The 27,988-nt window shown below is 45.0% G+C and overlaps 1 protein-coding gene across 4 annotated transcripts in view; it reads left to right on the top strand.

Annotated features, from left to right (window-relative positions):
- Positions 1-27,988, top strand: part of TRAPPC9 (trafficking protein particle complex subunit 9) — a 722,918-nt gene that overhangs the window by 427,610 nt on the left and 267,320 nt on the right. For all 4 annotated transcript variants that reach the window (XM_074387191.1, XM_074387190.1, XM_074387189.1 and 1 more), the window contains one exon: positions 22,799-22,941. In XM_074387191.1, the coding sequence (XP_074243292.1) occupies positions 22,799-22,941 (143 nt within the window). The remainder of the gene's footprint in view (positions 1-22,798; positions 22,942-27,988) is intronic.

Here is a 27,988-nt window from a genome sequence, read left to right as displayed (position 1 = left end):
GTCTCACAGAGGACAGAACAGGGTTCAAGGCCCTTGATGAAGGCCCCGGAGAACATGCGGAGCATCCAACTTCCTGGGAAGAGTTCTCATGCACTATGGAGTGGGCCAAGCTCGATGCAAGAACGGCTAGACCACTCAGCACAGTGCTAGCGTAGGGCAGGGGTGCCAGTCTCCTGGGGCAGGACCCCCTAGCTCTTACCCCAGTGTTCTTCAGGGAACGCTAGGGACTCCGTGTCACAGGAGTCCCATCACCCCATCTAGATCCAGCCCCACATTTTAAAAGAGTCCCCAGATTCCTTTTTCTTCTGGTTGAAATTTCATTATTCTTTTGAGACGGACAGCTGATTTATGGAAAGCCAGTGCTGCTAGAATATTAACTAACTTCAAATTGTGGTCTTGATAATAACTGCTTTTCATTTTCCTTAGTTAAATAGAATGGTATTGACTCAGAACAACCATTTGGTGAAAGGATGAATAAAGGGAATGTAATTGATCTGGGACTTGGCCGCCTCAAGGCTGAGCTGGGCGTGTCCTTCGTGGACACTGTGGGTTTCATCTCCCTGGGAGACCTGAGCAGCCACCGTCATCATCCTTAGAATGTATAGTGTTCTCCAAGCAGAAGCAAAGAGACCTGACTTGGGTTTTTGTTTTTTTTTTTTTTTTCTTTTTTTTTTCCCCTCAAGGTCTTGGTCTGTCTCTCAGGATGGAGCGCAGTGGCGCAATCTCAGCTAACTGCAACCTCTGCCTCCTGGGTTCCAGTGATTCCCCTGCCTCAGCCTCCTGAGTAGCTGGGATTACAGGCATGTGACACCACACCTGGCTAATTTTTGTATTTTTAGTAGAGACAGGGGTTTCACCATGTTGTCCATGCTGGTCTTGAACTCCTGACCTCAGGTGATCAGCCTGCCTCAGCCTCCCAAAGTGCTGGGATTACAGGCTTGAGCCCCTGCGCCCTGGGGCACTTGGGTTTGTTAAACCCAAGGTCTTTGTTCTCATTTAATGCTCATAGGCCACAGCAGACAGGTGTGCCACCATCCTCGGATCGTATACCTAAGGAAGCTGAGGCACAGAGGGTCGGGTTGTTTGCCCAGGTCTCAGAGCCCATGGGACAGCAGCACCGGGCGGGGGTCTGACGTGACCTTGGGCCTTCAGACTCCTCAGCTCCTCCTCTTCTTCCTCTCCATCTCTGCTGGAGATGGGGTAACCAGAGACAAGGATTCAAAGGAAAGAGGAAGTCAAATGCCTTGGTGGTGACATGGCTCTGGTTTTGGAGATGACGTTCTATGCTTTCATTCTGCATCTTGTTTTGTCTTCAATCTCAGCGATTCCTTGTAATAACTTATTGACTCTTCACCAATCCTAGGTTAGCTTTGGCTTAATTTTTCCAGGTGACATAGAATATATTACTCCTTTGTAAATTACATTGGTTAGCTATTCTTAGTTTTTAGAGTGAACACATCTTAGGTGAGTGTAATTAGAAATGTGTTATTTAGCACACAAGGGATAATTTTCTCTTTCGCAGTTGTGCATTAGGAAAAATAAATAGCATTTGCAGGACTATAAGGTTTCCATTTATAATAGGGACTTATTCTCCCAGAGGCTAGAAGCTGTAATCCTCTGAAAGCCCTGCCTATCAATGCTGAAGGTGTTGCTTTCATTCATTTATGTACTCCGGAGCATTTATCGACCTCCTCCATTGGGCAGCATGCCAGGCCCTATGCTGCACCCTGGGGGCATTGCCATGCCCTGGATGGACGCTCATTGGTGGGGCCTGACAGTTAAACAGATTATGATGCCTATTTTTACAGTGGTGTCATGGCTGTCTGTTACAGCGTCTTCAAAGTTGGGCAGGTATGGAACCAAATTCTGCCACTGAAGCTATGGGATTAGTTGGGCAAGTTGCAAATCCAAGCCATGGTTTCTTTACTGGACCATGAGAGGTTGTAGGGGAACAGTTGCCAAAGTGATGTCTTGGGATTGAGCCCCTAAGTAGGATGTCATATCCTAGCCCACTGTGAGTTTTTTATTTTTATTTTTGGTCGTCATTGTTCAGCTGCTTCTGGACCAGCAGAGTGCCTGGCACGGGGGAGCACCCAGTAAATGTTTGTTGAATAGCTGATTGGGGGTAGCCTTCCATTGGCTTGCTGTGAATCTGAGGAAAGGGGGGATTGCACTGGGTCAGTCTTGGCTTGAACATCTACCTTGGCACACCTTCTGGGTTAGTACCAAGGTTTGAGGGTGCCTCGCTGACACCCTGCTGCCACAATGATCTGAGGTTAGAATAGCTGCCAGGTGCACACAGAAGTGGGGTGGTCCACGTGGCTGGGGTCTGGCCTGGCTGTAGACAGACCTATGGTAGAATTCCTTGTACCCGGGCAGTCATGGGCAGAAGAAGTGAAGACCACAGGGCCCACCCATGGGGCAGGCTCTAGGATTCACTGCAGGAGAGAGGGAAGGGCCCAGTGAGGGAAGGGCTGGGGCCCACGTGGCCATGCTTTCCCCATCTCACCCATCAGGGAACTTGCCCATATCACCCCATTTCCATTGCAGTGGTTCCTAAAGTATGGTTCCTGGACCAGCAGCTTCAGGAACCTGGGCTCTTCTTAGAAATGCACATTCTCGGGCCCCTCTCTGACCTATCAATCAGAAACACTGGCATTGGCCCAGCTATCTACATGTCCAAACAAGCTCCCCTGTGACCCTGCTGCAGGCCGGAGGGCAGAGCTACTCCTTCAGGAGATGTACTGTGACTGGATCTCAAGGGCTAGGACACTGACCTGTCTGACCTCTGGGTGGTCCGCCGGGGCTTGGGGTAGCCAGGGTGAAGGGACTGCGCCAAAGAAATCCTTCCCATGGAAGCAGGAAGAAGGGAGAACAAGGCTTATCCCTGAAGGTGAGGTCTGGGACATGTTACTTCATGCTCTTTAAGCCTCATTTTCCTCACCTGGAAAAGGGGAATAATGGGCTCTTTTCTATAGCGTTACTTTGAGGCTTAAACCACAAGGTGATTAAACAAAAGTGAATTTAGAGTACAAGAGATGTTTGTTAAGAGGGAGCTTCCTTTCTTTACCCTCTTTTCCAATTGGCCTAGGTACGATATTCTGGAAACTATAAAAAGTGGAAGAGCATATAGACTAGAAGAAGAAATTCTAGATGCTGGATGCAGCCTTTCTTACTGCAGATAGAAGCTAACAGCGGGTTTAGAACAGCGTTTTTCACCATGTCCTAGCTCCTTAATTTTCATCAGGGAGAGAGGGTAGGGGACAGCTGATGTCCATGGAAGAGATGGGGCAGGTCGGCCCTGGCTCTTGTCTTGATCTGCCAGTGGAGCTGAAGAAGTGATTGTTGGGAAGTTATTCTGTTAACGCCCATGTGAAAACAAAGGAACTGAGTCCCTGAGATGGAGAGACGTTCACCTAGGGCTGCCCAGCGAGAAGGAGCCCAGAGGCACGGCTGCTGGCTCAGCGGACATAAAGTTTCTGCTTTCTGTGTAAATCAGGAAGTTTGCTGGCGTGAGAAAGAGCAGGAAGCCACAGGCTAGAAGAGTCTTTGAATAACTGAAAAGATCAGCGAAGGAAATTCACTCAGTAGCAGCCTGGTGCTGAGAAGGCAGAGGCGTGTAGGGTGGGGGCTCTGCTGCCTTTGCTTCCTGCACCCTGCTCTGGCATCGGCAGAGGGCCTCGGCCCGGGTGGTCCGAATTCTCCACAAGGTCATACCCTTGTGGGAGCAGCCTAGGAGGAGAGTGAGTGCTGGGGAGGGAGATGAGCTAGGCTTCCCAAAGACCCTGTGTCCTGGGGTAAACTCTGGGACCTTGGCCACGTCCGAGTTATCTCAGCTGAAATATCCATGTCTTGGTCTTTCTCGAGAAGATCAGGAATATTCTATAAAAAGCGGCCGGAACCATCCTTGGAGCATGCCTGTGTTCAGCGAGGCGGCTGCATCCTTTACACAGTTTCAATGATTGTTTTAAAGTCAAAGACTCTAGAAGACTTGATTTGTTAATATTTTCCCCACCATTTTATTTTGAAATATCTCAAACCTGAAGTTGAAAAAATTGTACACTGATCATCTATACCCATTTTTGTTTTTTTCTTTCTCTCTCTCTGTATATGTTTGTATATACACACACACATACTTTTTTGGGAAGCCATTTGAAAGTAAGTTGCAGACTATATTATTTCTCTCCTGAAGTAATTTTTACATGCCTCCTAAGGACAAGGGTACTTTCCTAAATAACCATTGTCACACCCAGGAACTTTGATATTGGTACAATAATGTTACATCGTAAACGTTCATATTCAAACTGCCCCAGTTGTCCCGAATATTGATTTGTTATTTTTTTCTCTCTGTTTGATAAAGGATAGATGCCTCAGTCTATAATCCCTCTTTCTACCTGAACAGCTTGTTCTAGACCTTTTCTCTTTGCTTCTTTCATTGATATAAGCTGGAATAGGTTTTGGTTTTTGTTTTTTTAAGAGAATCTTGTCCTGTTGCCCAGGCTATAGTACGGTGGCACGACCTCAGCTCACTACAGCCTCCACCCTCCGGGTTCAAGCAGTTTTCCTGCTTCAGCCTCCTGAATAGCTGAGATTACAGGCACATGCCACCACGCCCAGCTAATTTTTGTATTTTTAGTAGAGTTGAGGTTTCATCATGTTGGCCAGGCTGGTCTTGAACTCCTGACCTCAAGTGATTTGCCTGCCTTGGCCTCCCAAAATGCTGGCATTACAGGCATAGTCATTGTGCCTCGCCCAGAAACTGGAATTAGATTAGATTTCGATGCCATATTGAGGCCCAGGACGGCGTGACCACTGTGAGGGCAAACGAGGCACAAGTGCTCTCCTCATCTCCTGCAGAAGGACGTGGGTGATGGGCAGGGCTGGGGTGGGACACAGGCTTTGGCCTTAGTTCAGGGCAGTGGTCTGTTGGCTGTTGGACCGTGGGCTCCCCAGTTGAAAAACAAGGTTGCTGACTTGATTGCTTCTTAGCCTCTGTTTAATTCTTACTTTTTGTGGATAAAATCATTTAATCTTTGTTGTTGGGAGAGAGTACTTGCGAAGTCACTCAGTTTACCTTGTTATGTAGGTGTACCCTGTTTGAGCACCTGTACTGATGGAGAACTCATTGTCTCACAGGGCTCCAGTCATTGAGACACTTCATTGTATATGTGTATATTTTTTCCTTGCCAGGTACAGTATGTTGATGGTATTGACTATACATGATTCTCCTAATTTCCCTTCTTCATGGGTCCAGGGATGGAAACTGTCAGAGAGAGAAAACTCAGAGTGTCTTGGGGGTAGGGCTGGGTCAGGGAGCGCTAGTGGCCGATGGCTTGTTTTCCTCTTCTGCTATTGCAAGAGATGTTGGGTCTGGTCATTCTTGGAGGTCACAGGGACCATGAGGTTCACCATTCATACCTAGATTTTACCTTGACAAAGTAGTTGTCGAAGGTAAATGCCAGCCCCAGTATCAAATGTTTCCACCTTTCTGCGGCCATCTCTTGAATGTTTCCACCTTTCTGCGGGCATCTCTTGAATGTTTCCACCTTTCTGAGGCCATCTCTTGAATGTTTCCACCTTTCTGAGGCCATCTCTTGAATGTTTCCACCTTTCTGCGGCCATCTCTTGAGTGTTTCCACCTTTTCATGGACATCTCTATTGCAGTTTACTTGGGCCTCCCTGTGACTCAGGACACCTTCCAAGGAGTCCTTTAGTGACTGCATCACTGCCTTCTTGAGGTCATCATAACTGGCTTCCTTTAGGCAGTAGGTCATATCCCTGAATGATGTGTTGAGATGGCGATATAGAAAGCTTGCCAGTGTGCTCCTGTTAAGCTCAGAGGTGACCTTGCCACTTGACCACTGGCCTTGGCGGTGTCTGTGGATGTCGGATTATGTTGTGAGCCAGGCCGTCACACTTCACTTTGTTAGAGGGGCCGTCTCCTGGGAAGTAGTGTTGGTGTGCACTGTGGTCATGAGTACCTCCACTAGGCCGTGGTTGTTGTAGGTAGTCTTGGCTGGGGGCTTGGGTGGTAAGTAGTTGACGGTGGACATTTCTGACAGTCTTGAGGGAGTTTTCATACTTCTCATTATATATATGTGTCTATCAGCAGAGGATGAAGGAAGAGATGGTGACTCCTTTGGTTCCCTTCAGGTGAGTCTCAAATTTCTCAAAGGAGCCGTAGACTCCTTCACATACTCAATGTTAGAATTGCGCCATTTGATCTTGGTGGGGTCTTGCTCCTGGGAGATGGAGATGGGTTTTCCCATGATCACAGCCTCCCGTCTGCAGCCCTGGCTGTCCCTTTAGACTTGTGGAGTCACTAGAACGTGGCACAGCATGAAGTTGTTCAGTGAAGGGACCAATAGAAAGGGCAGTGGAGAGGTCATCATTGGCTACTGACAAGTTGTCCAGGGTTGCAAGTAGCCCTGGTGACCAGGTGCCTCATGCAGCGCAACCGTCCCATCAGCTCAGGGATGTGGCTGACACCACAGCAGGAAGGCAGCTACCTCGTGAGCAGAGCAGGCCGGAGAGCTCACAGCTGTGCCTTCCACAGACATTCGTACAGCCAATTTTTTATCAAAACATTGACGTGAACATCGAGGAAGAAGTGAGATGCACTCCATGGCTTCATGAATAGAACACAGGTTTTGAATTTAAATATAGCTGGCATTTAAATTATTTATTTGTTGGGCACATTAAATCATTCCGTGTTTAAATTTTCTTACCTATAAAAAGTGGGTAACAATTACGTATTTTGTTTTTTAAAATTATACCGTCCAGGGAAGCACCGAGTATACTGGAAAATCCTCCCACTGTTTATCTGGTATATTTACGGCTCCTAGACATAAACCTGGCTGCTTACTCCAACCTCATTAACAAGAAAGTGTCCTTCTCTGTGAATCAAGCCTTTCTCATTCTTGTGGATCTCGTGGATGAAGCCATAATTGCACCTGTACCATTTGAGTAACTGAACTTCATGTTTATAGTCCTGGTTGGTAGGACCCGTGGCCGCTTGCCTATCAGAGAGGCCGTGTGCAGTGAACGTGGACTCGATGGTGCTCCCAGACTCTGAAGCTAGAATGCCATTAGGGTCTTAGTGAAGGTGCAGCAGCATAGGGCTAATGAGATCAAAGACGGACTGGTTACCACAGACTTCACACTGGATAGGATCTTAGAGATAACTGCACACTGAGCTGAGGATTCTGAGATGCAGGTTTGTGCTCCTTCTCGCTCTGGTCCTTCCCCGGCTCTGTACTGACCTCCCTGTGAGTTCCAGGCACCAGGGTTTGAAGATGAAATGCTAGGTGCCCTGTCTCTGGGGACACACAGTCTAGCAGGGACATAGAGCCATCTGAAGCTGTGGCATGCATCCTGTGGAGGCTCAGAGGAGGCCCTCTCACCGAGGCCTGTAGATGGGAACCACCTGAGCATGTGGATTAGCCAGAGTTGGCAGATACTGGCACATCTGGTTTCCTACCAAGACTGCTGTGCTCAGCTGCTCCCTTCGTGATGTTTTCACTTGGACCCTACTCTGGCTGCAGTCATGCCGGACACTGGGTGCTGTGGCATCAGGAGAGACCACCTTCCTCTGGATAGTTGCTATGTTCTCTGCTTCTGTCCTGCCACTTCATCTCCATCTACACAGCAGTGTGGGTGGAGCCAGGGCCACTTGTCCATCCACACACATCATGTAGATGCACTGTTCACTGCAGGTGTTCTCCAGATGTGCAGTCAGTGACCCAAGGGCATGTATGAATGCACAGGACATAGCCTATTGGTTCCCCACAATGCTGTCATCTCCATCCTCTAGAGTATGGGGCCTGGTCCTCCTCATCATCCTCACTTGAAGGCCGGCTTGGAATATAGCCTCAGGGGAGTCAGGCCACATTGCAGGTGCTGGAGGCCCACGTGGCCCTGCCCGTGGAGCACGGGTGAGCAGAGGAGAACAGGGAATGCCGGCGCCAACACGTGTGCAGTCCTTGCCCTGCTTGGGTCAGGCACTGTGGCAAGTCAGTTTTCTCATTTAATTCTGACCGCAGTCCTGTGTCATCGCTTTTATTCTCTGGTCTTCACATGATGCAAATGCACTTTGGTGGGATGGAGACACGGAGATGTCTGGTGGCACAGAGGCCAGAGAGGTTGCGTCTAAGCTGCGGGCAGGGAGTGTCAGGGAGTTTCTTTAGTCTTCTGGAATAAGGACTATGAATTTCCTAGTTGGAAAGAGTGGGTAAAGACATTCAGGCATACAGATATGAAACAACATAGGTTTCAGCAGCTTTCCCACCATGCAGCACAAGGAAAGCTCTGGCGTATGTATGTGTGTGTGTGTCTGTGTCTGTGTCTGTATGTGTGTTAGAGGTGTGTGTTGGGTGTGTGTATATCTGTGTGTGTGTTGGATGTGTGTGTGGTGTGCGTGACTGTGGGGTGTGCGTGTTGGGTGTGTGTGGGGTGTGTCTGTGTGGGGTGTGTGTGTACGTGTATGGGGTGTGTGTATGTGTGTGTTGGGTGTTTGTGTGTGGCGTGTGTGTTGGGTATATGCGTGTGGGGGGTGTGTGTTGGGTATGTGGTGTGTGTGTGTGTTCGTGTGTGGGGTCTGTGTGAGGCATGTGGTGTGTGTGTATGTGTGTGTGGGGGTGTTTGTGTGTATGTGTGTAGGATGTGTGTGTGTGGTGTGTGTGTTGGGTATGTGGGGTGTGTGTGTATGTGGGTGTTTGTATGTGTGTGGGGTATGTGTGTGTGTGGTGTGTGTGTTGGCTATGTGGGGTGTGTGTATGTGTTGGGTATGTGGGGAGTGTGTGTGTTTATGAGTGTTGGGTATATGTGCGTGGTATGTTTTTGTATGTGTGTGTGTTGTGTGTGGTATGTGTTTGACCTGAGGCAGGAGGAGCAGTAGGGGTCCACTGCGGAGGAGATGGGAGCAGCTGTGCTGAGATCTGAACTGTAGCTGGGTGACTGGGGCAGTGGCGCAGTAGGGACAGATGGAAATTTGATTCTTTATTCTTGGCTCTACTTACGAGTTCATTTGTGCCAAGTAACTTATCTTCCTTTCTCACTGTTGAATACTGATTTAGTAATAATAATATTAGCTGGTACTTACAGCACTCTTTCCAAATGCCAGGCACTATTCTCCGTGTTTTTTAAGACTAGCTGGTTTTGTCTTCCCAGATAATCCAGACGCAAAAGCTGCTGCATGAAGAGATCACATTGCTCGCTCAGGGGCCCAGGCAGGAAACGGCGGTAGGGTCTGAGCTCGGGCAGTCTGCGTTCAGACCGGGTGCTAGTCACTGTTTTATTCTTTGCTGCTTAAGTTGCATTTTCTAAAAATTTGAAATGCCTCACATGACAGGGTTGATTAGCAAGATGGCTGAGAGACCATATGATAAAATAATATGATGGTAATTGTTTGTTTCCATAAACACACACGCAACATCCTATCTTCTGAGGAGCCCCAGGCATCAGGCGAGAGTTGCTCCTCCAGCTCCTGCTCTCTCTGGACAGGCGTGCTCCCTGCTCCGAGCTGCAGCCTCTCCCTGGGAGCAGCGTCTCTTCAGCCTGACTTCTTCCGACTCAGGATTCATGTGTCATGCTGTCATCACTTGGATGTCCTTGGGAATCTCAAACTTACTGTGTCCCAAACCAAAGTCGTGGATCTTCACACCACACCCTGTCCTCCTGCTCCACCGCTCTCCCTAGTTTTGGTGACTGGTAGTGCCCCCCACCTCAGTAACTGGTAGTGCCCCCCACCTCAGTAACTGGTAGTGCCCCCCACCTTGGTAACTGGTCTCGCATTCCTCTCATTTCTTCAGTTAGGAGTCAAATCTTGAAGACAGACATCTGTGGCTCCCCTTTCTCCTACCCGCTGAGCGAACAGTCTGTCGGCTCTGATGTCTTTAACGGCAGCACCCGTGCAGAGCCTGGCCAGTGTTCACACCTCCCACTGGACACGTCCCGTCAGTCTTCACCTGGCAGTTACTTCCTCCGCTAGCTTGGCACCTTCTCTTTAGCCTTGCCCTCAGTCTGTCTTCCACGTTGCAGCCAGAGGGTTCTGTTTTTTAATTAAGTCATTCAGATCATGCCTTCAGCTACACAGTCTTCGAAGGCTTCCCAGCTCCTTCAGAGCACAGGCGTGGGTCCTTTCTGAGCCTGGCGTGCCTGTGTGGTCTGGCTCCGGCTGCCTCTGCTTCCTCGGCAGCCCGCCACGTGGCCCCTCACAGCCTGTGTTTGTCAAGCGATGGGTGGACTGGGTGTTCAATTCGTGTGCATAGCCGAGTCATGTGGAAAGGGCCACTGGAGATTAATGGATCCAAATCCGTATTTCACAGATGGGAAAGTTGATGCCAAGAAAGGAAAAGTGACTTTCTTGAGTCTATACCTAGGCTGGGTCGGGGAGCGGTGGCCACTCTCCAGGTCTCTCCTGCAGGGGTTCTCAGTTTACCACCTCACCTGCTGTTGGCCCTGGGTCAAGTGGAGCAAGACATCAGACGCTTCTTTCCTGGTGAAATCACACTGACCCTTCCTTTATCAGTGGCCCTCAGTGTGGTTGGCTTTTGTGGTCAGGCGCATGTGAGCTCCTTGGTTTACTAGCTATGGGAACTGGAGCAGTGCGCCTCATCTTGCTGGGTGGCAGTTGCTCTTCAAGGCCTTCCTGTCTGATAGGGCGGGGAAGCCCGAGAGAGACCCAGTGTGTGCAGCTCCTGGCGTTGTGTCTGGCAGGGGCCGGCCACCTAACACTGGCGGTTAGGATTGCTTCTTGCTGACCTGCTTGCAGTTTCTAGCCCTCTGAGTTACTTGTTGGCATTTTTGCCGTGGGTCCCCATCCACTTCCTGCATGTATAACACCTTAATGCATCCTCTTGAGTTGAATTTCAGTCATACAGCTTTTGAAGGTTATAGCATTCCTTCCTATAAGTCAGAAATCTGTTGAAGTGCCTGGCTCTCAAAGTACCTTTCTCTAATATTGAAGATCAGCAGTATTTAAAAGGCCACATCTTATGGCCAGAGAGTATTTCTCATAACTGAAAGAGTGCAAATGGAAAATATCCTAATTGCTTATGGCTTGTAACAGTGAATTAATGTCAGGACAATTCTGCTGATTCCCAACAAACCTCTGCTGCCTCATTTCATGCTGATTGTATTTCAGTTTTAGTGTATTTATTAAAATCACCCCTTCCGCAGTTACCCTCTTCCAGCTGTGTATACAGAAGGAGTCCCCCCTTCCACAGTTCCACAGTTTACCCTCCTCCAGCTGTGTATACAGGAGTCCCCCCTTCCACAGTTTACCCTCCTCCAGCTGTGTATACAGAAGGAGTCCCCCATTCCCCAGTTTACGCTCCTCCAGCTGTGTATACAGGAGGAGTCCCCCCTTCCACAGTTTACCCTCCTCCAGCTGTGTATACAGGAGTCCCCCCTTCCACAGTTTACCCTCTTCCAGCTGTGTATACAGGAGTCCCCCCTTCCACAGTTTACCCTCCTCCAGCTGTGTATACAGGAGTCCCCCCTTCCACAGTTTACCCTCTTCCAGCTGTGTATACAGGAGTCCCCCCTTCCCCAGTTTACCCTCCTCCAGCTGTGTATACAGGAGTCCCCCCTTCCACAGTTTACTCACCTCCAGCTGTGTATACAGGAGTCCCCCCTTCCACAGTTTACCCTCCTCCAGCTGTGTATACAGGAGTCCCCCCTTCCACAGTTTACCCTCCTCCAGCTGTGTATACAGGAGTCCCCCCTTCCACAGTTTACTCACCTCCAGCTGTGTATACAGAAGGAGTCCCCCCTTCCACAGTTTACCCTCCTCCAGCTGTGTATACAGGAGCCCCCCCTTCCACAGTTCACCCTCCTCCAGCTGTGTATACAGAAGGAGTCCCCCCTTCCACAGTTTACCCTCCTCCAGCTGTGTATACAGGAGCCCCCCCTTCCACAGTTCACCCTCCTCCAGCTGTGTATACAGAAGGAGTCCCCCCTTCCGCAGTTCACCCTCCTCCAGCTGTGTATACAGGAGAAAAACTGTGAGCATCTTGAAAGCAGCATTTAGCACCAAGTCCAGAGAGCCAGGCGCGGCATCAATGGAACTGGTCTTCCTTCGGGAACCCAGGCCTCCCTCTTAGGGGCAGCGCCAGCTTTCTGCTCAGTCTCGTTCTTTCTCTGTTTCCTTAGCTTTTCCTTGGGAGTCGGCACAGGACTGCTGGAAGAGCAGGACCTTCGGACTCAGGCCTGACTTTGAACTTTGTGGCAAGGCCGTTTACTTCCCTAAGCTTTCAACAGTAGTGAGCTTTTTAGGTAGTAATACCTGTGTGGCATTGTGTTAGGACTGAAGTTCCTCCAGCGCCATTCACAGTGCCTGGAGCACAGTAGGAGCCTACTAAATGTCAACTTGCTCCTTTCTCTGAGATTTGTTGTGAAGGTGCTATCATTCAGTTAAACGGAATGCATGTGGAGCACCTGCTCTTCAAGGCACTCAGTATGGAGCATGGTCCCTGCCCACAGGGAGCTTTTATTCTGTTAAAGGGCCCAAGCACTTGCGCTGCAGTGTGGTTAGGCAGAGGTGGAGAAAGTGCTCTGTGCTGGTTATTGAGGAGGTGCAGCAGCCTGGGCTTGGCAGGATCACAGAGACTGCTGAGGTGACATGAGTTGTCCACAGAAACCCATAACCAAGGAAGAATTTGTCAGTGGGAAGAGGGGAGGGTGAAGAGGTGGGGGAAATATTTGTAAAGCCATGTTATGAAGTGTGGAAAATATATGTTTATTAATAAGATTATCCATCCATCCATTTAACAGACATTGATCCATAGTTAATGCATTAATCATCTTCAACTGTAATTCAACTTAGTAAGCATTTATCGAATACTTGCTTTGTGCCAGGTCCTGTGTTGGATATAGACACACACTTGAGAAAATTAACAAAGCCAAAAATTAATTCTTTCAAAATTTTAATAAAGTTGATAATTCCCTAGCAGGTGTATCAACAAAAGAGAGAAAACAAATTATTAGCATCTGGAATGAAAGCGGAACATGTTGTATATCCTACAGACATGAAAAGGTTAATAAGAGAACATGGGCCAGGCGTGGGGGCTCATGCTGTAATCCCAGAACTTTGGGAGGCTAAGGCAGATGGATCACTTGAGCTCAGGAGTTCAAGACCAGCCTGACCAATGTGGTGAAACCCTGTCTCTACTAAAAATGCAAAAATTAACCAGGCATGGTGGCAAGCACCTGTAATCTCAGCTACTCAGGAGGCTGAAGTAGGAGAATTGCTTGGACCAGGGAAGCAGAGGTTGCAGTGAGCTCGGATTGTGCCCCTACACTGTAGCCTGGGCAACAGAGTGGGAGAGATTTCTTCTCAAAAAAAAAAAAAAAAAGATTTTATGAAGAGTTGCATTTGAATACATTTGACAACTTGGATGAAAGGGACAAATTTTGTATTCTAACATTTTGGAGATTTCCCTGGATGAAAATTTACCTTTTAATGAAATGAAGTTTTTTCCTTTAATGTTTAGTATTTTTTGTGTCTTCTCTGACATCTCTTTTCCTGTCCCAAGACTGCAAAGATATTCCATGTCTTCTTCTAGATGTTCTAGGTGTTAAATGTTCAGATGTATAAACCACCTCAAAATAATGTGTGGTCAAGGCCGAGATTTATTTGTCTCTACACATGTATCCACCAGTGTTTGTACAAGAGGTAAATTTTATCATTGAATTGCCTTAGCTATGGTAAGAAATCACTTAACCTGTGTCAGTGTGGGTTTATTTTTGGAATCTTTATTTTCATCCATTGATTTACTAATCCTTGCCAGTGCAGTAGGCCAAGAAAGAAAATGTAAAAGGCATGGATGTTAGAAGTGAAGAAGCAGTAAAACTGTCTATCTGCAAGACATGATTTCATACAAGGGAGAAAATCTCCCAGGAATTTGACAAAAGAGACTGACAGGTCAATTAAAAAATAGAGAAATGATATGAACGTGTAATTCATGAAAAAGGCATGAAAATGCGTTAAGCATATGGAAGGATATTTGACTTTTTTAATAATTGGAGAAATGTAAAATGAAACTACACTGAGAGTCTTCATCTGTCAGACTGTCTAAAAGCCAAAAGTGGGACAATATACCTTAGTTTCAAGGCTTTGACTAAAGAAGTGCTCTCTCAAGCGTGGCTGTTAACATGTGAAATGGCTCAACTTTCAGTTGAACAATAGGGTCATATCTATTAAAATGACAGAATTTGCTTTTTGACCCAGAAATCTCCCTTGGAAAATATACCTTTCAGAAATACCTTCATATATCGAAAGTGACTTGTGTATGTAGTTATATTATAACATTGTTCATAGTAACAAAATATTGAAAACAACCAAAAATCCAGTGTATAGGGACTGTTGAAATAAGCAATAGCACATCTGCACCATGGAATGCCACACGTCTACAAATAACTTGCAAAGAATGTTATACAAAGGATGCTGTCTCTACTAAGTAAAAATCTTCAGGATATACTGAGTGAAAGTGAACAATCAGGTGCACAGAGATGGACGGCATGTGTAATTTATTTATTTATTATAAGGTGGTGCTGGGCGGAGGAAGCAGGTGTGGAGGAAAAAGGTTTATATTTGTATTTTCTTATATCTGTGTAAATAAATCTATGTAAATAAATGTGGACGCATTAAAGAAAACTAATAAAAGTGGTTACAGGAGATGCGAGGGGACAGTGGTCTGGACGTGGTGACAGGTGGGAGCAAGCCATTTCAGCACCGACCATTTTATATCACTTAGATTTTATATGATGGAACACACTTCCCATCAACAAAGTATTGACTCCAGGTATGATGGGTACTCCAGTGGTGCAGAAGCAGAGTGCCCATGTGGCATGTATTGGAGAGTGGCAGATGCTGCAAAGGCTTCTGATAGACGCTGAAATTCGGCTGAAGCATAAGTACAGGTAGGCCGTGGGGGCCCTCTGTGCTGCTGTGGTCTATGGCATGGGGCTCATCACCCAGGCAGTTAGGCAGGAGGTCCCCAGTTCAGTCTGGCCCTTGACTCTCTGACCGGATGCTCTCCTTAGTACCCAAAACCAGACTTTCAACTTGGTCTTCTAACCGTCCCCAGATATACCCTCTCCTCTGCACCTTGCATTCTGACTCTTCTCAGCCACCACAGAACTCCTGGGCCTGGAAGCTGTGTTGGTGGCTGCTGCTGTTCAAACCCATCCCTGCACTGCTGTGGGTGGCTCACTTTGTAGTTACTTGGCATCTTTAAGGCATCATTAACACTGAAAAAAGACTTTGGCAGAAAGTGCTAATTAACTGGAAAGTAATGATATGGCTTTCATTTGTGAGTTTCATTGACCTTAAGTCAACCGTTGCACTGGTCTCTTGGGGAATGAGCCCCAGCCTTTGGTCTTGAATGTGTGACTTATTAAGTGGACCACATCACAGCTATTAATTTTATGTCATATTATAGAAACAGAGCAGAAGGAAATCTGTGGTGACAGGTTCAATTGGGGTCTTTAACTATTAGAGATCTACTTCATATACATTTAAATTGGCTGGCATACATATGAGGATGACTGTTTTTCTCTGACAATAGTCATAGTTATATTAGAAGTTGTGAAACATTAGGAAAGTGAAGAATAACCGTTCATATAAGATCTAGTCAAAACCCCAGGCAACATCTGGCATGACACTCAGGTTTTAAGGTGAGGAGATTGAGAACTAGAAAAGTAATGTGACTTCTCCCAGGTCACGTGAACTTTTAATTGTGGTGAATAATAACCTCACTGCTGCTGCTTCTCCTGCAGAACCTGGGACTCTTAAATCTCTATCTGAAGCCTTTTGTAGGGCCTCACATTCACCTTTAGACACGGGTGGTCCCACATCAATGTGGCCCTTGTTGTGACTTGGAGTCTTTAATAATGTTTATGAGTGATTGTATGCCTATTAATGGTCATGATCAATTTCTCAAATCAACTTTACTGAGTGTAATTTGCATTCGCTAAAATGCAGCCTCATTAACCATACAATTTGATGAATTGTGACAAATATATACTCCATGTAACCACCACCACCACCACCACCACCATCAAGATATAGAATATTTTTATCACCCTCCAAAGTTTCTCTGACCCCTTTGCAGCTAACCCTCTCCTGGTCCTAACTCCAGGCAACTACTGATTTTCTTCTTGCCACCAAAGGTTGACCTTTTCTGGTATCTTAAATACATACAAGCAGCGGTATGCACTCTTGTGTGGCTGGCTTCTTTCTTTCAGAATAAGGTGTTCTGGATTCTTCCATGTTGTGTATGTATCAGTAGTTTGGTCCATTCTTTTGCTGAGTAGTATTTAATTTTATGAATTTACTACAATTTGTTTATCCAGTCACCTACCTCTTGTTGGACATGGAGGTTTGGTGTTTCCAGTTTGGTGGTATTATGAATAAAGTCTCCATGGACATTTACATGCATGGCTTTGTGTGGATATGTGTTTTTATTTTTTCTTAGTAGGAGCTGCTTTGCTGAGTAATATGTTAATTGCAGGTTTAAGCTTAGAAGGATTTACCTAGCTATTTTTCAAAAGGATTTTACTATTTTATAGTAAGCACCACCAGCAATTTCTGAGAGTTCCAGTAGATTCCTTAGGATGTTTTTGGTATGTGATCATGTTGTCTGCAAACAAAGACAGTTTTATGTCTTCCTTTCCAACATAGATACCCTTTGTTTCTTCACTTATTGAACTTGATAGGATCTTGAGTACAGTGTTTATGAAAATCTTTATAGCTATGTCCTTGCCTTATTCTGGATTTTACGTGCAAAACATTCTGTTGCTTATCATTAAGTATGGTTTTGACTGTAGGTTTTTCATGAGTGCATTTCATAGAATGAGGACATTCCTTTCTGTGCCTAGTTTGCTGAGAGTTTTTAAAAAGTTACAAATGGGTTTTGAATTTTGTCAACTATTATTTCTGGAGCTAATGATTATTCAGCTTTTCTTTTTGTTGCCTGTCAATATTCTATTAATATGTAAATGACATTGATTTTTGAAGATTAAACCAACCTTACATTATTGATGGCCCTGATGTATTACTCATTTTATATTTTACTGAACTTGATTCATTAGTACTTTAAAAATAACTTTTACATTTAAATTCATGAGGGATATAGGCCTCATGAATAGTTTTTTTGGAAGTTTCTGTCTGATTTTCATATTTGAGTAACATTGGTCTCTTAAAAAGACTGGGAAAGTTTTCTCCTTTTTCTGATTGCTAGAAATATTTATATAAAATTGATATTTCTAATTTAAATATGTTAGAATTCAGCTGAGAGACAGTCTGAGCTCGGGGTTCTTTTGGGAGTATATTCTTGTTTGCTTGTTTGTTTTCTGAGACAGAGTCTTGCTCTGTAATCCAGACTGGAGTGCAGTGGCATGATGTTGGCTCACTGAAATCTCCACCTCCTGGGTTCAAATGATTCTAATGCCTCAGCCTCCTGAGTAGCTGTGATTACAAGCCTGTGCCACGAAGCCCAATAATTTTTGTACTTTTAGTAGAGGTGGGCTTTCGCCAGGTTGGTCAGGCTGTCTCAAGCTCCTGGGCTCAAGTGATCTGCCTCTGCCTGGCCTCCCCGAGTGCTGGGATTACAGGCATGAGCCAGGATGCCTGGCCATCTTTTGGAAGTATATTCTTGATTATGAATGCAATGTCTTCAGTTGGCATGAGGCTCTTCAGATTTTCTGTTTCTCCTTGATTCATTTTGGCAGTATGTGTCCATTTTATCTAAGTTGTTGAATCTATTGGCACAAAACTGTTGACACTTTTCCCTAATTGTCCTTTTAATATCTGTAGGATCTGTACCAATCATCATTCTCATTCCTGATATTGGTAATTTGTTGTTCTCTTTTTTCTTGATCAACTTAACTTAGAGGATTGTCAAATTAATTAGTATTTTCAAGAAGTAGGCCTTAGTATAATTTTTTTTTTCTCTATTCTTTATCCGTTTTCAATTTGATGATTGTCTAGTCCCTGTCTTCCTTACTGGTTTGTTATGCCTTCTTTTCCAACTCCTGTCCACCCAGCATATGTAGTCCTTCCTTCTCCTGTATCCTCAGAGATCCCAATACACTTATCCATGACACAGCATGTCACCATTTACTCAGAGGCCTCTGGGCTTGTTTCTTTTACCAGACTCCAGGGCCCCCAGGGCAGTACTGTGTCTTTTTCTTTTCAGGTGTCACAGTCCCTGGCACATAGTAGACATCTGTCCGGAGTGAGTGAGTAAATGATAAGATGGGTGAATGAATTCTGAACAGTTTGCCTGAATGGCAAGAGAGTGGGCTGTGCAGGTGCATTGCTCTGTGTTCAGTTCCTGCCTGTGCTGCTTCCTGGGTGTGCCCTGAGCCTCGTTGGTAAAAGCAGCACTTCCCTTGTGGGGGTCTCATGACCCTTGCCTTTGGGTGCATAGGTCACTTAGTGCAGCACTTGGCACAGAGTACGTGCTCCCTAATACAAGGTACTCACTGACAGGCCTTTCATTAACTAGAATAGTAAGTGGTGTGCCTGGAAAATAAACATTTTTGTTGTGGTCTCTTGCTTATTACTGATTTCTGCAGTAGTCTTCTGTCAAAGTAAAGAATGAAAAATGCTCTCAGAAGGGAACATCTTATGAAGTCTCTTGAATTGAGGAAAAGGGCTTGGACATCCTGTGTCTTTTGACTTCCCATCTTCCCTTATATTCTTATTAAAATATTCTAATATTAAAAGACTGAGGAGGCCTTTTTTGTTGTTATTTCAGGTTTTTGTTTTTATCTCAAAGAGGAAAGGCAGTGACATTGAACTTCAGGAAACCTTTGGATATGGTTAGGCTTTGTGTCCCCACCCAAATCTCATCTTGAATTGTAATCCCTGAGGGAGGGACCTGGTGGGAGGTGATTGGATCATGGGGGCAGTGTCCCCCATTCTGTTCTCGTGATAGTGAGTGAGTTCTCACAAGATCTGATGGCTTTATACGTGTTTGAGAGTTCCTTCTTCACATACTTGCTCACTCTGTCCTGCCGCCATGTAAGACCTGTTTCTTCCCCTTCTGCCATGATTCTGTGTTTCCTGAGGCCTCCCCAGCTGTGCGGAACTGTGAATCAATTAAACCTCTTTTCTTTATAAATTACCCAGTCTCAGGCAGTTCTTCATAGCAATGTGAGAATGAAATAATACACCGTTTCTGTGCTTGATTTTTTAAAATTAGATAGTTCCCCTCATAATTATCTTTTTTTTTTCCCTATAGAATAAAGGAATAGTGAATTCCCAGAAAATAGAAACACAGACTGTTCCTTCTTGGGGATGTGGTACTTGACAGTTTTCTGTCTCTGTGTACTTTTGTTCATTCCCCAGGTGATTTCTTCTACATCACTCTCTGTAGGTGCCTTTTAAATTTACCTTAAAAAACAAACAAACAAAAAAGCCGGGGTGACATTTGTTGGTACTTCACAGATTTTGGCTTTTCTAGGCCATTACTGAGAGTTTTATTTCCGTGACTACCATGCCTGCAATTTGAGGAATATGCTCTATATATGTTAGGGGGTTGGCCAGCTTCATCTATTTGTTAGTTAACTTATTCATACATTGACTCAACATTTATTGAGCTTCCTGAGATCAGGGACCACATCTTCATCTTGTAGTAAGTGCAGAACTGGCACTCAGAAGATACCCAGGAAGTGTTTGAAAGATGAATGAAAAAACAGATCAAACAGATGAAAGTCAGTTGAACTCAGAAAGTCTTGACAGAATTACTAAGTGTATGTGTGTCGAGTCTCACCTTCTGCTGATGACAAGGGCAATTTAAGAGGTCTAAGACACAGTCACAAGAAATCAGCAACTTTTGGAGTTGACAGAGTGGTGCTTGGGAGTAAGGGGAGTGACAAAGGATTTGGGATTTTGGTGAGGCCAAAATATGATCCTTGAATAGTTAAAAAAATATGTGTTTTATTGAGCCATTTGTAAGTAAGGAGAAGGCATGGCTTTATTTGGGCTGTCAAGGAGAAGTAATATTTACATAGGTGGAGAGAATCAGTGAAGGTGTTTCTCTGGCAGTACAAATATTGAAGAGAACCTGTCAATACGTAGCCATGAAAGACACCTTGAGGAGTGGTGAGAGGAATTTGGAATAGTGAACTTTTAAAATAAGACTGAAGGACTCAAATATAAATTTCTGCAAAGAAGATACATAAATGGACCACAAGCGCATACATAAATGGACCACAAGCGCATACATAAATGGACCGTAAGTGCATAAAAAGATGCTCATTATTACTCATCACTAGGGAAATGCAAATCAAAACCACAGTGAGCTATCCCTTCATGCCACTTAGGATGGCCATTATCACAAAAAGAGAAAATAGCAGTGTTTGGTGAGGATGTGGGAGAACAGGAACCCTGTGCAACACTGATGGGAATGTAAAATGGTGCAGCTACTGTGCAAAACGATATGGTGGCTCCTCAAGGACTTACACAGAGCATAACCATACTGTTCAGAAATTCCACTTCTGGGCATATATCCCAAAGAACTGAAAGCAGGGTCTCAGTATCATCCAACCATAGCAGCACCGTTCACAGGAGCCAAGGGGTAGGAGCACCTCAGGTGCTCATCGACAAATGAATGGATGAGTAAGACACAGTGCATACATACAATGGAATATTAGCCTTCAAAAAGAGGAATTTCTGACCCATGATTCAACACAGTTGAATCTTGACAACATGATGCTAAGTGAAATACGCCAGTCACACAAGGACAGTTACTACAGGATTCCACTCATGTGAGGTGTCTAGAGTGGTCAAGTTCAAGAAGACACAAAGCAGCATGGTGGGTGCCAGGGCCTAGGGAAGGGAGACTGGGAGTCTGTGTTGAATGGGTTCAGAGGGTCAGTTTGGGAAGATAAAAAATTTCTGGAGGTGGAGATGGATGACAGAGATGGTTGATTAACAAAGTGAATGTGCGTAATACCACTGAACCGTGCGCTTAGAATTGTTAAAATGGTAACTTTTATGTTATGCATACTTTGCTATATTATAAGAATAAAAAACAAAACCTAGAAGAAATGGAAATGAAACCCATTTCCTCCCATTCTAAACCATGCTGCATCATGTCGTCAGATGGGTAGGGTTGGAGGGGAGAAAGGAGTTGATTTAATGAGTGACTTCTTGTTCTGTCACTGTATTTGCTCATCGAATCTGCAGGAATTTAGTGAGATACGTATTAATTATTGTCCCTATTTTTGACAAAGAGAAGCTTTTTTTTTTTTTTTTTTTTTTGCATTTTGTTTATGCTTTTGGTGTCATAGCCGTGAAACCTTTGCCTAACCCAAGATCATGAAGATTTGCTCCTATGTTTTCCTTGGGTTTTATTTGCAAATCTTTGATGTAAAGGTCCACACGGTAAGTACTCTGAGCTTTGCCAGCTGCATATGATTTCTGTTACAGATTCGTCTCTGGTTTTGTTTTATTTTGTTTTGTTTTACAAGCTATAAAAAATGTAAAAACTGTTCTTAGCTCTCAGGCCACACAAAAACAGGCGGTGGCCAGATTGGGCCCCTGGGCTGGATCTGCTGTGCCTGCTGCTTCAAGATGCTCCTGGGGAAGGCGAGGTCCTTTAGTCCAAGGGAAACCGGGTTGGATTTTTTGTTGCTATGGTTACTGTGGGTACCCCCCAGGCTCCACATTTCTCTGGTGTTGCCCTGTACTCGCGGCTGCAGAGAAGCTATAATGTTCCCCTTCCATTCCCAGCCCTCCTGCGTGCAGTGCCACTCCCATGGCTGGGGTCTTCCCATACCTCTGTTCCTCACCTCTCACTGGGTGCCACTGGGCCCCAGCAGGAGCACATGGGCGTCCCCCGCTGTGCAGCACCCCGCCCCTCCTGGAGGGCCTCGTTGCCCTGTGAACTGTCTTGGATGGGTTCAGGAAAACATCCTGACTGCGGGGTTTGTCAGCTTTTACTCACTGTCAGCCCAAGTGACTCCACCTTCTGGATGGAAGCACTCCACTCCGCCTGTCACCTCATCTTATGTTGAAATGATGCTCACAGAAATGTGTTTTTCTCTCTAAAATGCCGTATCTAGTCTGGGCGCTGTGGCTGATGCCTGTAATCCTAGCCCTTTGGGAGGCCAAGGCAGGTGGATCACCTGAGGTCAGGAGTTCAACCAGCCTGGCCAACATGGTGGAACGCCATCTCTACTAAAACACAAAATTTAGCCGAGCGTAGCGGTGGGCGCCTGTAATCCCAGCTACTCGGGAGGCTGAGGCAGGAGAATTGTTTGAACCCAGGAGGTGGAGGTTACAGTGAGCCGAGTTCATGCCACTGCACTATAGCTTGGGTGACAAAGCGAGACTCCGTCTCTAAAAACAAACAAAACAAAACAAACAAACAAACAAACAAAAAGCCGTACTTAACCAGAGAGAAGCTGTGCAAGCCCTTTCCATTTGCACGTACGGACTGAGAATTTTGTAGACTCTGGGTCATCACAGGAAAGATGGCGCCCGCCGGGTGTGTGAGTCGGACGGTGCTGACGACGTAGCTAGAAGATGGCGCCCACCCGGGGTGTGAGTCGGCCGGTGCTGATGACGTAGCTAGAAGATGGCGCCTGCCGGGGTGTGAGTCGGCCAGTGCTGATGACGTAGCTAGAAGCTGGCGCCCGCCGGGGTGTGAGTCGGCCAGTGCTGATGACGTAGCAAGCTGGGTTTATCTTCAGACTCTTCCTAAGCGAAGCCACCTGCCTGCTGGTGGATTAAACTAGGGAGTACTAACGTGTGTGTTTTGTTTTGTTTTTAACATCTTTTTAGACCCTGGAAGCTGTCCTGAATTTCAAATACTCCGGAGGCCCGGGCCACGCTGAAGGATATTACAGGAATCTGTCCCTGGGGCTGCATGTAGAAGTTGAACCGTCTGTGTTTTTCACCCGAGTCAGTACCCTCCCAGCATCCAGGTAAATGTCTTACTGCTGAGCAGTGGCGGTGTTCTAGAGCCTCAGCAGCGCTGCGTCTGGAATCCTGACCTCAGCATGTTTTTGTCCTGCCTCCTGTCAGATCCAGGCCTTTGGGCCCAGTGGCTTAGCCTCTCTAGGCTGTCGGTTTTTCATTAGGAAGCCAGGTGTTATCTGAGAACTGCCTCTTGGGTGGCCGTGAGTGCATGGGCTTTACACGTCATAGTGTGCCATGATGATGCTGGTGGTTGCAGGGTTTGTGTGTGTGTGTGTGTGTGTGTGTGTGTGTGTGTGCGCGTTTCTCGCTGTGCACACACATTTCCCGCTTCTCCTGTTAGCGGGAGTTCAGTGGAGATCACAGGTCTCAGGGACCCCAGGACAAGTCCAGCATCTCTTTGGCATCACTCTTGACATCCCTGTAAGATGGGTACTTTGTGGAGCTCCCAGCCATCTGGGCGTCAGGTTATTTCTGCCCAGGAGGCCCTCCTCATACAGAGGCTTTCTCTCCTGCCTGCTTTCCAGACCTAGTCTGCCTTCAGGGAGAAAGAAATTGGACAGTTTATACACTTGAAACCCAGAAGTGGCAAGAGATACTAAGGGTATTATTTTCTGAGGTAGAAGAATGACAGTTTCTCATCCAAAACTTTGCCCTCTGGCGAAGTTGGAGTCATGGAGTCTGGAAGCTGGGGTGGAGCTCCTGCCAGTTGGAGACCCTCTGTGGCTCCCATTCCTACCGCAGTGCCTGGAGCATTTCGGGAAGCAGGTGCTCTTCATGTCCGAGCTCTTCCCGGTGTTCCTGTCCAGCTGGGCCTTGCCTATCAGAGTAGGGAGGGCCAGGTGGGTATTATTTAAACGCTTACCTGTCTATCCTCGGATGGGGCGCCGGGGGCATCCCATGCAGCCCCTGTTCCTCCAGTAGGCCCTGTGTGCTTCAGCGTGAGATAGAGGCATGTCATTGTCCATGTTAATGTTGACATAAAATCCCTTTAAAATGATACAGCTGTAAATAATGAATGTGGTTTTAGTTTATAGGAAAGACTATTTTTCTTCCCAGCCATTGGAGAATGCCTTCAGCAAGAATTAATAGTTTAGCTGGGCCTTTTAGCGTCACATTTCATCATCTGTCACTTTTTCAATCCTCAGAGTAAGAGCCTTTGCTGCCAAGACTGGCCTCTGTTTTGAATTTGTATAAAGCATTAACGCACTTGCCCCTGGGGAAGCTTGGCCAGGACTGCTGCTGAGGGTAGAGTATTTCAGGCCCTTTCTGAGCATTAGATTCGCTTCATCATGAGCCTGGCGTGTGTTTCTTTTTCATCTCTTCATCTCCTGCTGCCATTGCTCATATAAATAATTTTTGGAAGCGGCACAGGTTGTCCCTGGGTTCGTCTTTTTTTCCCCCCTATTGATATCTGGCTGTCACGTCATGGCCCCTACAGTTCTAAATGACAATTGAAGATGAGAAAAATGCTGCTGTGTGGTTTGCTGCACACAGAGGTTTGGAAGCGTGGGTGGTCAGGTGAAGCACTGTGTGGGTCATGCCCCCCAGCCTGTGGCCCTTCCTCCCTTTTCTTTTGGTTTCTGTGGTTCTTTGCCCTTCTCTTGAGATTGAGATTTGATGTCTCTAATTCTCCTTTTCTGTTATTCCTAAGTCTAAGTGGTCCCCAAGCCCTGTGGATTGGACCTCTGAGATGTCTCTGCAGTCCACTGCATGCTTTGTCACTGTAGAGAGAGTTGCCCGGCTGGCCTCTCTGCTGACAGACTTGCTCTGTGTCATCCTTTCAGTACACATGTGCCCATGCCACTGCCCTGGTGTATACTTTCCCAGTGCTGATGAGATAAAGTCCAGAGTCCCTCCTATGACATCGATGGTGCTTCAAGATACGGCCCAGATCTTCCCCTTCAGTCCCTTTGCCCCAATCCCACACTTCACGTAGAATGCACTTCTCGCCATCGCTGGGATATGTGCAGGTGGTTTATACCAGTGAGCTTTTTCTAACACTGTTCTCTCTTAAATGAAGATTCTTTATTTAACCTTTTGGAAAATACCTGTTTGACCTTGATGACCCATAGTACCATGTTTGTAAAATTCTTCTGAGTGTGACTAGCCAGAGTGGCTTGGCCTTTCTGTGGGTCCCTTGACGTTACTTGTGCTTCCAGTAATGCACTTTCCAAAGTTTCAGGTGCTATATAAAGAGATCACTGGTTCAAGAGACAAATGGAGCACAATTCCTGCTTTTCACTAGCCTGACATAAGCTCATTAGTCAGAAATAAAAGCAAATGGAAACCAGAAACTATATAAAGAAGTGATGAACCCAGTAAGTAGTAAATAAGTGAATAAATAGAAAATATTTGTTTCCTTCACTTTAAAAATTTCTTTACAAGACTAATGGACTACTTAAAGAAGAAATAAGAACATTTAATTCTGTAGCGTACAGCACATATACAAATAAAATATGTAACAAAATAGCAACACAGAGAACGGATGGGAAAATAGAAGTTCTTGTGTTATATGCAAATTGTTATAATATTATTTGAAGTTAGGATGTGATAAGCTAAGGATACACATAAACTCTGGAGCAACCCACTTAAGGAATGGATGGTAAGCCAGAAGAGATAAAATGGAATATTTAAAAATACTTGATCCAGAAAAAGGGGAAGAGGCATCAAGAAAGTAGGAGGAAAGAACAAGGAACATACAGTCAAGTAGGAAACAGAGGGCAATGCGGTAGACTCAACTGTACAGTATCCAGAGTTACACTAAATGTAAATAGATTTAATACCACCTTTAAAAATGGAGGTTGTCAAACTACGTAAGTTAGATGCTAACTACCTTTTTATAAGAAATTGACATTAACTATGCGTAATTTAAAAGCAAAAAGATAAAGGAAAAGACATATGTAAACACCAATAATTAGACCGGTATGTCTACCAAAAGTTTGAAAAATAAGCCAGTTGTTTTGCTGTGCACCTGTAGTTTTAGCTACTTGGGAGGTGAGGCAGGAAGATCACTTGAGCCCAGGAGTGATTTGATTTGGGTATCTTAATATAAATTAGATTTCCAAGAGCAAAAGAGGACTATTTTTAGTGACAGTAGAATCAAGTCATCAATTGTACATAATGATCAAATGAAACTGTATTTACAAATATAGCTTCAAAAGAAAACGGACATACTGAAGGGAGAAATTGACAACCCCACCATTATACTTAAAAATTTCAACATTTATCTCTCAATGTTTGGTAAAATAAATAGATACAAATTTTAGTAAAAATTTAGAAAACTTGGACAATTCTTTTAATCAGTGAACAGTTCTTTCAATTAACTCCACCTACTGTGTATGTGTGTATTTTTTTTGGGCGGGGCATATAGAATCTCGCTCCATTGCCCAGGTGAGAGTGTACTGGCACCATTATAGCTTACTGTAACCTCAAACTCCTGGGCTCAAGTGATCTTCCTGCCTCACCTCCCAAGGAGCTAAAACTACAGGTGCACAGCACCACAGCTGGCTTATTTTTTAAACTTTTGGTAGAGATACTGGTCTTGAACTCCTGGCCTCAAGCAGTCCTCCTGCTTCAGCCACCCAAAGTGCCTAGTTGATATTTATAAAACAGTAAATGTTTATATTAGAAAAGGTAAATAGTTGAAAATCAGTAATATAGCTTCTTTCTAAGATAAAGAAGATCAAAATGTATCTAGAGTAAGCAGAAGAAATAATTGAGAGGATATCAGTGATGTAGAGTATGAATGAATGAATTCATAAAGTCGGTGAAACCAGTAGTTGGTTATCTGAAAAGATTAATGAAAAAACAAATAAATTGTAACCAGGGTGGTCAGAAAAAAATGTGGAAATACAAGTAACCAATATTGAGAATGAAAGAGATGGCATTACTACTAATTCCACAGACATTAAAAGGATAATAACATAATATGAAAAATCATAAAATATACAAAACATTGAAAAAAATTATCTGGGTATGATGGGACATCCCTAGAGTCCTAGGTATTCAGGAAGCTGAGGCAGGAAGATCCCTTGAGTGAGCTATAATTGTACCACTGCAGTCTAGCCTGGGTGGCACAGAAAGAACCTGTCTCTTAAAAAAAAAAAAAAAAAGATGGCCAGGCACAGTGGCTAATGCCTGTAATCCTAGCATTTTAGGAGGCCAAGGCGGGCAGATGACCTGAGGTCAGCAGTTTCAGACCAGCCTGGCCAACACAGCGAAACCCTGCCTCTCGTAAACATACAAAAATTACCCAGGGTTGTGGCGCATGCCTGTAATCCCAGCCACTCAGAAGGCTGAGGGAAGTGAATTGCCTGAACCCAGGAGGCAGAGATTGCAGTGAGCCAAGATTGTGCTGCTGCACTCCAGCCTAAGTGACACAGCAAGACGTTGCCTCAAAAAAAAAAAAAAAAAAAAAAAAAAAAGACACAAATTACTAAAATTGACACAAGATGAAGCAGAAAACATATTCACACATCAGTTAAAGATTTTTAATTCTTAATTAAAAACTTCCAACAAAGCAAACTTTAGGCCCAGTTGGCTCCATTCTGAAATATATAAAGCTTTTTACAGAAAGAAGTAATATCACCTTTACAAAAACTTTTTCAGAAAATAAGCAAGGAGGAAATACTTCCCAACTTCCATTATGATCCTAGCATCACCTTGATGCCAAACCCAGACAGAGACATTATGGAAATAATAAATATTGTAGACCAATAACCTCATGTGAAATATGAAAAGAAAAAATCAACTTCAGTGATGTATGAAAGAGACAAATCAGCATGAACAATTCAGGTTTTACTCAGAAATATGAGGTTGTTTTACCATTGGAAAATCAGTCATTAGAATTTATCATGTTAGGAAAATAAGGGAGAAAAATAACATGATTATATCAGTTGGTGGAGAAACATCATTTGACAAAAGTTAACATTTAATTTTGACAGAAATACACAGTACGCTAGGATTAGAAGAGAATTTCCTCAGTCTGACAAAGGCTATGCACCAAAAAATCCCCCACAGTTGATATTATACTTAGAGGTGAAAGTCTGATCA

This window comes from Saimiri boliviensis, chromosome 15 (genome assembly GCF_048565385.1).
Source record: "Saimiri boliviensis isolate mSaiBol1 chromosome 15, mSaiBol1.pri, whole genome shotgun sequence".
In the NCBI taxonomy this organism is placed as follows: Eukaryota; Metazoa; Chordata; class Mammalia; order Primates; family Cebidae; genus Saimiri; species Saimiri boliviensis.
The sequence above is the reverse complement of the archived record's forward strand: the minus strand, read 5'-3'. Positions and strand labels throughout refer to the sequence as shown.